Genomic DNA, 10,179 nt, shown 5'->3' with positions numbered 1-10,179 from the left:
CACTGTATACTTCTTTCTACTGCAAAGGTTTTTGAAGAGACTTAAGACACCATGTTGCTTTAAGATCTTTAAAAAAGATATTACAATTGTAGAACACAAATGCACCTACAACTAAATATATTAGCAGAACACATGAAAGAAAAATTTGTAAACTACTAGCTCGAATCATCTTTAAAAGACTAAACGATCCTCAAACACCATAGTTATATTATTTTCGAGGGGAGAATTATTGCTTTTCATTGAACAAAAAAATTGCTTGTTTTGGACTATAAGCTCCAAAAATCTCTTCTTCCAGCTGTACATTTCAGGATGAAGGATAACCCCTTACCTACAAGCAATCTCCATGATTAAAGGGTTATTTCCAAACACTTCTGTTTATTAACCCCTCCTCTCCTGTGCTGAAAATGCAGCAGACATATAAAGCACACATTTTTAATTAACAAACATTTGGAAAGCGAAGGCGGGTTTTGTTAGTTAATGGCAATTATTAATCCTCAACATAAACAGGAAATAGTGCTAAGTGGCAGGCTCCAAACCAAATACTAATGGGCCTCAGGAAATCCAAAGTACTTTTTCTCCTTGCATGCAGGTTTCCATAATGCTGTTGTACCTGATGCTTATAAAACGTGTCAGTCTCCACTAGCTGAACATGTGCTCACAGAGCGGGAGGGGGTGGGAGAGCTTTCCTCTTAGCCCTCGCCCAGGCAACTTCTCCAGGCCATTCCTTTTGTCCAATTTTACTTACATGAATAACCATGCTGGGCATGGCACAAAACCAAGATTTTAACATCACGTACACCTTTCTGCTTTTGAGCAAAAAATTTATTCAACTTTTACACTTCCTAATTGGTAATGGCCTTCTCCACTATATACTGACAATTTCACAGGCTCATTTGTTCTTAATCCGGAGAAAACAATTCTAGCCACTGCTAGGTGGTTCACGACGGCCAACTCAAAGAGAAAGCTGCTTCAGGAACATCAAGTTAAAAAACAGATGAGCCAGCCAGTTTCATCTGTAAGGAATTTTGTGCACGTTGCCCCTCCCCCAAAAATTGAAGACAAAGGGCATTTATTTAAATATGGTAAACTCAGAAAATTCCTAGAAAGCGTGTAGAGTTGACACACATTCAGCTGACGCCATCATTTCAGGGTCAGGGCCTGCCAAATCTGGCGGAGAGGAACTTAGCACTCCCCAAGAAGATGGCAAGTAACAGGCTCCTCTAAGAACTGACTCGTTTCAAAGCTAAGGCAGATGGTGTAGTTTCTACTCAGGTAGGGCACTCCCAATGTCAAGCTTCGGACATAATAATGACAAAAGTCAAGATTTAGGGTTCAGTTCCAGCTGATTTTATTTCCTTCTCAAAAAAAGTTATTTACAGAAGGTATATATCAACAATCTGACAGGCAGTGAACTTGACATGATTAGCTGGCATGATTTTTTCTTTTTTTCCTCCCCCAAACATTGTTTTTGTGGCCTTCAATTTTAAGACAAATATTCTACACGGCATATTGCACAGGATGGATGGCAAAAAAAAGTTTAAAAACAAAAACCCTTAACGGAACTGCCTTAAAAGGCAGACGTCCTAGTGCCTGTCATGTTATATTAAACATACATACACACAATCTTTTTGCTTATTATAATACAGACTTAAATGTACAAAGATGTTTTCCACTTTTTTCAATCTTTAAACACAACAGCTATAAACCTGAACACATATGCTATCGTCATGCCATAAGACTAAAACAATTATATTTAGCGACAAGTAGAAAGGATTAAATAGTCAAATACAAGAATGAAAAACGCAGTACATAGTGTCGCGAACTCAAATCGGCATTTAGATAGATCCAGTGGTTTAAACGGCACGTTTTTGCTTATAAAAAAAGTGCAAAAAAGATGTGGTTTACAAATTAAAGCTACAGGATCCCTTTTTGCTGTAAATGCACCAGTTTTAAAGCCTCTGGACAGGATAGTATTTTGTTTAAAAAATTTGTCTGTCTTAAAAGCATACAGTGTTTGGCTAATTCCCTCCCCTGTTTATAAGACTGGGGTCGAAGGGTGGACACTGGTGGCAGATTAAGGGATACTGTCACTTTAAGAAGCCTGCAGATTGAAGTGTAAACATGGAGAAATTAGGGGCTGATTTTTTAAACTGTGAGATATTAACCAGCCGCCCTATTATAAAAATCAGGAAATCCAAACAGCGATTTACACCGATTAACACCCCCTTTATATATTTTTTACAAAAATACACTGAGAAAATAATCAAACGTTTTCATCTCTCTTGTCTTTTTTTGTTTTTTAAAAGTGTCAAAAGTCTACATTTAAATATAAAAAATTAAAAGTTAAAACTCTAGCCCTTCAGTGAAGGAGACGTAAAATGGCGTGGGTAACAACAACTACCAAAAAAAAAAAAAAAAAGAAAATAAAGATAAAGAAGATAACAGAAGGAAGGAAGAAAGGAAGGAAGCAGAAAAAAAGAAAAAAAAAGCAAAAGAAAGGAAAGAAAAACAGGGACAAAGTAAGAAAAAAAATGTTTGGCCAGTATAAATACGTCCACATATAAAATGGCATCTGATTACATTTACAAGGAAAAAAAATACGAGGATGGAGCATCGGTGAGGGGAAAAAAACACGTCTTCTCATTTACACCTATAAGGAATAAACACATACACACTGAGAAAAAATTTGGTCCTGAATTGTTTTTTAAAGTCCAGCACAGATTTGAGTTGCGTTTGAATCCCTTAAAGAGTTAAGAATGAAAAAAAGCTGGTGATAATTTTGTTTGTAGGAATCAAACATAGCGCCATCTATCTGCTTTTTATATTATCCTACACTATTTTAAAAACTGCTCAACAGTCTTATACAGAAATCTTTAAAAGATAGACAGGATAACATGCTATATTAACCCCACCAGTGAAATAATCCAACACCATCACGATTCCGATTAAGAGAAGAAAAAAATCTTTTTTTTTTTTTCCCCGAAACCACTCGCCCTCCACTGCCCCGGTACCACATCAAAGTCTCCTCTCCTCCACGCCTGCGGGCCTGTGAAGTCGCACCTCACTGATTTCATATCTGCAGGAGGTGGAGGCCCCGGAGTCGCCGCCACCTTCTCCCGAACGTGCAAATCCATTTCAGTTTTATTAGGAGCCCCTTCCAGGCCAGTTCGTGTCCTTCTCTCCCCCGCCCCTCGCCCTCGCTGGTGTGGCTTCCAACTAGGTTCTCAGGTCATTTCCTAGCGCCGGTCACTCAACATCTCCTCCTCCGGCTGCAGGAGCCAGAAAGAAAGAAAAAAAAAAAAAAAAAGGGAAGAAAAAGTAAAAGAAAAAAAAAAAACCCCAAATGGGGAATTCACCAGCGTGGAGTCTCTCAGTCCCGGCGCTCGAACCTGCACGACCCCCAAACCTCTGCCGTCGGTCACACTCCACTCCCCGGAGCCTTCAGTCTTCTTCGGGGGAAAAAAAAGCGGGGGAGGACGGGGGTGCTGAGAACAAAATCCCCAGGGGCGCGTTGGATTTTTTTTTTCTTCCTTCCTTCTCTCTTGACCAAGAAAAGAAATAAAATAAAACAAAACAAAAACACCAAGGGGGCGATGAGAGAGGAACGAGATTCCTTCAGTCTCTAGAAAATTACCAGCTCGGCTTCTTGCTGGGGGTGCAGACAAGTCCGGAAGCTCGTTGGAAAACGGGGGTGGGGGGGGCTCTCTTCAAGCAAAGGGGAGGAAACTCGAAGTCGCTTTTTCGCCATCAACACCACCACCACTAACAACAATGAAAGGTCGCCCCCGTCTACCGCTGCCTCCCCCGCGTCCCCGCGTCCCCGCGGCCGGGGAGGTGGGGGGATGGGAGCGCGGATGCAAACGCGCCGCTGCGCTCCTCTCCGACGCCCGGGATGCGGCCCAAGCCGGCTCTGCTCACTTTTTTTTTTCCTTTTCTTTTTTTTTTTCATTTTCCCTTTTCTTTTTCCACTCTCTCTCTGTCCACTTTTTTGTTTTTCCTCTCTTGCCCCCACCCCCTGGCCCTCTTCTCCCAGCCCGCGCGCCCATCAGTAGGTGAAGACCAGGTTGGAGATGCTGGACTCGAGCCAGTCTCCCGAGATCATCTCGCTCACCTCGGGCGTGCAGTAGTCCGGGAACTCGAAGTGCGAGCCGGAGCCGGGCTCGAAGTTAAAATCCAGGTCCCGGTCCAGCGCCGACGATGAGCTGAAACTGCCCAGGGACATGCTCTCAAAGTTTGAGCTGGGGTTCAGGTCGAGCAGGTCGTCTTCGAACTCATCATCGGAGGACGAGGAGCCCGAGGAGGAGGACGACGACGACGAGTGGGACGAGGCCGAGGAGGACGCGTGTGAGGGCGCGCTGGACGGGGCGGGCGAGGCGGCGCGCAGGCTGGCGTAGCTGCGGTGATCAGCGGGCGAGCGGCCGGCGGCCGGCGACGAGGCGGCGCTGCTGCGGCCACTCAGGCTCGGCCCGTCCGGCGAGCAGCCCGCGCCGCCGTCCTCGTACAAGCCCAGGGGGTCGCTGGGGTCAGCGCTCGCGCCCACACCGCCGACGGGCGACGACGATGCGCCCAGGCCGCCGAACAGGTAGACGCGCTTCACCTTCTTCTCGGCCAGGTGCTTGCCCGGGGCGGCGGGGGCGGCGAGGGCGGCGGAGGCCGCGGCCGCGGTGGAGGCCGAGGCCGAGGCGCCGGGAGTCCGCGCCTTGTACAGCGCGTGGTGGTCGGCGGCGGCGGCGGCGGCGCCCAGGGGCAGCAGGGCGGCGGCCCCCGCCTGCTCGGCCCCGAAGGACGAGGAGGCGGCGCCGGCCGCCGCTTTCCCGCCGCCGCCGCCCGCCAGGATGAGCTTGGCGTGCGGTTTGCTGAGCCCGCCGCCCGCGCCGCCCGCCGCCTTGGAGCCGCAGCTCTTTTTCTGCGCCGGTTTGGAGTTGGCGCCGCCGCCGCTCGCGCCGCCGCCTCCTCCCCCCGCGCTGCTGCTCCCGCCGCCGCCGCCGCCCCCGTGGCCGCCCCCGCCGCTGCCACCGACCTTGTCGCCCTTCTCCCCCGGCTTGGGGGCGGCGGCCGAGGAGCTGGCGTTGGCGTTGCCGGACTTCACCTTCTTCCTGGGCCGGTACTTGTAGTCGGGGTAGTCAGCCATGTGCTTGAGGCGCAGCCGCTCCGCCTCCCGAATGAAAGGGATCTTGTCGCTGTCTTTGAGCAGCTTCCAGCGTTTGCCCAGCCGCTTGGAGATCTCGGCGTTGTGCATGTCGGGCGACTGCTCCATGATCTTGCGCCGCTCGATCTGCGACCACACCATGAAGGCGTTCATGGGCCGCTTGATGTGCCCGCTCGGCGTCTTGCACCAGCTCGGGTCGTCGGCCTTGCCGCCCGTGGAGGCGGTGGAGCCGGGCGTGGGGGAGGAGGCGATGCCCAGCTCGAGGCCGGCGCCCGAGTCCGAGCTCTCGCCGGCCAGCAGCGCTTCCGTGTTCTCGGCGTTGTTGGTTTGCTGCACCATGGCCCCGGCTCGGCGGGCGCCCACGCGCGCTCACACCCTCGCGGCGGCCGCGGCGCGATCGCCGGGCCCTCCGGGTTCCCCGGGCCAAGCACACGCCGGGCGGGAGGACGCGCGCGGCGGCCGAGCGGGCCCCTCCACTCCTCGCCGGGGCGGAGGCGGGCGACGAGAGAAAAGTCTCCAAAAGATGCGGGCAAGGAGTACTCCGCCTCTTGCAGAGGAGTTATAGTTCCCAGGCTGGAGAGTCTCTCCCTCCCTCTCGCTCGCTCTCTTTCTCTCTCTCTCTCTCTCTCACCGTTCCGTAGTTTGCTCTGTCTCTCGGCTGAGTCTGGTCACCGTGTTGAAGTGGAGAGGAGTTTCTTGAATGCTGCTTGCTGAGCTTCCAAAGCAAGTTTCTCGCCGCCTCCCAGGCAAGTCTTTTTTTTTTTTTTTTCTTCCCCTGAAGCAGTTGATTCCAGTTCACCAGCGCTCTCAGGAGCTCAGGAAAGCGACATAGTCTCTATCACTTAGTCCCTTTGCTACAATGCAAAGCAAAAAAGACTCTGGCTCCAGGACTCTCTGTGGGCGGAATCGGTACTAAGGAGTTTGTGCAATTATTTTGTTGCAAGGTAGGAAGCCAAAAAGCCTTCATGCAACAGACTGGCATGAATAAATGTATGTTTTCCCCTCCCTTCTGCAAGAAGGGAGCTCGTAATGGCAGAGTTCCTCCAATGCAGAGTCTTAAAGAGCGTGCAAGAACTAGCGACCCGGGAGCGAAGCAGGCCGCTTCCCCTCACACACTGTTTCTCTTGCTGCAGCTTAGAGCAGACCCCAATGCCGCCTCGCGCCTCTTTATCCTTCCACAGTCTTGGCCGCGGCCAATCAGCCGCTGTAACCAACGCTTCCTCGTGCCAAGCCCCTCCCCCGGGCTTCCCATTGGCTTGGAACCCGATGCAATAATAATCTCCGCGTGCAATGAGAAGCTCCATGTCTGACCTCATTCCAATTTACAGAGCAAACTTTTTAAAAGGGCTAGGAGTACAGCTGAGATTTCTGCTGCCTCTTTTTTCCTTTTGCTGTGTGTGTGTGTGCGTGCGCGCGCGGGTGTGTGTGTGTGGTGTGAAGAGGATGTTAATGCATGAAATTATTAAGGGGAGAGACGGAAATGTATTCTAACCATTATGTTAGATAACAAGGGGCTTGGAAGGGGGGGGTATGGGTGAAATACTGTAAATGGAAGCTTTCTGCTTAAAAGCCAAGTGATTATTTTTATTAGTTCTTTTCAGTATTGGAATAAAGAATCAGCCTCTGGTGCAAAATCTGTTCCTCGGCTCCTTCATAAAGCCAAGGATGTAAAAGGGGGAGGGAAAGCCACAACAGTAAATCAGTGGATATTGAAAACCATTAAGAAAGTGGTACCTAGACACCTGTCATCACAATTATTTTAACAACTCTAGGTACAGCACAGATGTTGATGTATTGTGCAAATCCCTTCAGAGCAATTTTTGTGCTGTTTGTGGAAGGCAGAGAAGAGGAATTTTTGCAATAATTACTTGCTCTCCTAACCAAACAGGGGTTAACTATGGTTATTTCATGATTTAAACTCCCCTGTAAATCCTGGATAGCCTAAACAGAGGAGCTTTCCACTGGAACACATTAGGCAGTGTGTTCCATAATTAACTCAATGGGAGAATTTCCATAGAGTTTTGTATAGGATGATGTGGGTAAAGGATGGGAATCGATTGGACCCTCTAAATATTTGTTTCCCACGTTTTCAGAATTAAAGATTGCTTCACTCTCCATCCTTCTCCCCTCAAAACCCTCCTCCTCCTTTCCTTTATGTATATTTTCTTCTGTATATTTGTTACTTGAATCAAATGGAACTAAAAGGCTAAGGCAAAAAAAACTGTAGAAGGAGGTGGTAATCGGGAGCAGAGGAGAATGGAAGCTCTGGTTTATATTAGCCCTGGCTGCTAGTCCTTCCTGGTTTTGTAACCCTGGGGTTTTCCTCATCTGTGATATGGGAACACCAGGAGCTACTTAAATAGGGTTTCTGTGAGGGTTCAGTGAGTTTAATGTATATTAAGCCCTCAATGAATGCTATTATCTTTCCCTTGATAATTCAAATGCCAGGCACTCCTTCTAGAAGAAGCAGCATGTTGTTCAAGAGACTCAAATTGAGGATGGCCACTGATGTGAAAAAATTATCACAGATCTTGGATGTGAACCATCGTGGGATGGTAGTGCCAGCCCTGTTGTCCCAATGATTTTTAAAGATAGGAATTTTGTGAAGAGCATGATGAAGAATGTGGCAAAGAAAAAGGTGTCTAGGTAGTCAGAATACACGTTAATTTGGCCACAAAAATTACCTTTGTTCCAAGGTGTGAAAATCAGAATTCGAGTAAAAATTGCTCTTCCCTAACACCATAACTAGTAAACTTTCTATAGGCCAATGATAGGTGCTTCGGTAGGGCCAACCCAACATAAAGTCAGCTTTCCATTCATATCAGGCTAGTGCTACGCAGTAGATTTCTATTTATCTTGTCAAACGTTTAAAGTATGTAGGCTGGCGAGAGGCCCAGGTTGTCAGATTTAGAATTTTACTGGAAAGAGCACTCATTGGAGACATCTGACTGGATCTCCAAGGATCAACCACAAGCCAGAAAGTTTTTGTGGGTAAAAGCAAATATTTTTTGACCATTAGCTACCCAAGTTATATACTTTTTCTTTTAGAAGGGGAAACAAATCTTAAAAACAAACAAACAAAAAACCCACAGACCCCCTTTTTGCCTATAACAGAGTGGGGTGTGTTATCATGCATTTTATTTTCTTGGAACTGAAACAGCAGAACACACCCCTCAGTGTCTCAATCTGACATAAAAATTGCTCTTAAGAGGTCTATTATTTATAAAATCAATATTTTCACTAGAATAAAAAAACATAAATACTATATTTATTTTGGGAGTTATACCAACTAATGATTTGAGGGTGTAGTTTGTGATAATTCAGTCAAGCTGAGTATCAATATAATTGATTATATTTCTAAAAGCCATTTATGCTTCCACCACTGAATATGATAGGGGAAAAGTGGAAGTTAATCAAAGAAGTCATGGTAATTTTGTTTGTGCTTAAAGCACAGATTTTTAAAAGTGTGTACTAAAAAAATAGCCACTGGCCTATTTCTATTGTTAGATGTATTTTCTGTATTTCAGCAAATCAAATAGATTTTAAGACACACCATTGTTACATGTCACTCAGGAAGAAAAACTGCCAATGAAACAGTGACATCCCCCTGATTGTAAGACATCTCCCTAGTTCAGAGATGTTGAAAATGACAAGAAAAACTTCTTAGAATTGAAGAAATATGGTATTAGTAATTTCCACTGACTTTATAAGATTATTATAGTCTATATGAATGCTTAGACTTCTGAAGTAGGTTTGTTCTTCTGTGTCAGTAGTGCTCTTAAAATGTAAGAAACCATGTGACAAATGGCCTTTGATTAAAGTCAGCCTCCTCACCAACTAAGTACGTGCAGGCTGGAATGTATTAGGCCTCTGAATACCAAATAACGAGAAAAGATTTCTGTGTTCTCACTACCTAACTTCGTATGCTTCGTAACCACTTCTCCATTACTGACATTTTTTCCCCAAATACCAGATATTTGGTGGCCCCTACTAAATCAGAACTCAGTGTTCCCTCTGCTGGCTTTGCAGTACATGAAGTAATTCTTAATGCTACTCTTTAAGCCATATTAACAGTAAACCAAGATAATTTTGCAAAGAAAAAAAAATCCTGTTTCAGAATAATAGACTAATTGTCTTTAGGAGCAATGATGTTAGACATTTCAAATTGTGAATTAAGGTAAATATTTTATTTATTTCCCACTAAATAATAGAATTCTATTTGAGATGTAATATTTGCTAACTCATTTCTTTTCTCCTGCTCTCACACACCTGCCCAACATAAAACTCACAGCCATGAAATGGTATGGGGTTTAGAGGGAAATAAGATTCTGTCCTATTGCTTAATACATTCCTATGGCAGAGAAGGGAAAAAAGCTGAAGGAAAATTAGTTTAACAAATCTGGATTTGCACTGATTTGCTAGATTTTGCCTTGCCTCGGTTATAGAAAGTATGATTGTAGGAACTGGTCTGACCTGACAAGTGTTCAGTTCAAATAAAATAAAGAGGGAAAAAACCCTGTCTTCGTTGCTTTAGCAGACAGGGAAGAAACCCTGGGAAATCTGTTGTTATTGGCCTTTGTCAGCTGAAAGGCCCCAGGCTTTTCGCTTCCACCCTTTATGGAAAGGAATCCTCCACCCGAGGCTAATTTACTTCTCAATCAAGCAGACAAACTTCACTCGTACTTGATCCTTTTGGGCTGATGAAGTGGTATTGGAACTAACTTCCCTTTTGGGGGTTGTATTGAAAAATAATATATGGAAGGATTTCTTACTTGTAAAATATCAAAGTAGGATTCTGGGGTAAAATGAAATCTAAGATTTATTTTTACTTAACCTAAGAGATAAGCACCCTGCGTTTCTAATAAATATTAACCACTTTCGCTCCCCTTCTAACCAGCGACCAGCACCTTGAGTTAGCACTTCCTACCAATGCCAACTCATTTTTCCTTTCCTCTCAACTTTCTCATGAGAACAAGCAGAAAACGAGTGTTTGCCCGGGCCACGTAGATTTGAAGCATAATACGAGCTTC

At 45.8% G+C, this 10,179-nt stretch overlaps 1 protein-coding gene across 1 annotated transcript; it reads right to left on the bottom strand.

Moving 5' to 3' along the window:
* Positions 1 to 1,324: 1,324 nt before the first annotated feature.
* On the bottom strand, positions 1,325 to 9,249 carry SOX4 (SRY-box transcription factor 4). The gene has a single exon (XM_070584153.1). The coding sequence runs from the start codon at positions 5,486 to 5,488 to the stop codon at positions 4,046 to 4,048; it is 1,443 nt and encodes a 480-aa protein (XP_070440254.1). The 5' UTR covers positions 5,489 to 9,249; the 3' UTR covers positions 1,325 to 4,045.
* Positions 9,250 to 10,179: the final 930 nt, after the last annotated feature.

Source organism: Equus przewalskii, chromosome 19 (assembly GCF_037783145.1).
Source record: "Equus przewalskii isolate Varuska chromosome 19, EquPr2, whole genome shotgun sequence".
Taxonomy (NCBI): Eukaryota; Metazoa; Chordata; class Mammalia; order Perissodactyla; family Equidae; genus Equus; species Equus przewalskii.
The sequence above is the reverse complement of the archived record's forward strand: the minus strand, read 5'-3'. Positions and strand labels throughout refer to the sequence as shown.

Coding starts and splice junctions, on each gene's coding strand:
- SOX4 (XM_070584153.1), bottom strand. CDS start 5,488: ATGGTGCAGCAAACCAACAACGCCGAGAACACGGAAGCGCTGCTGGCC.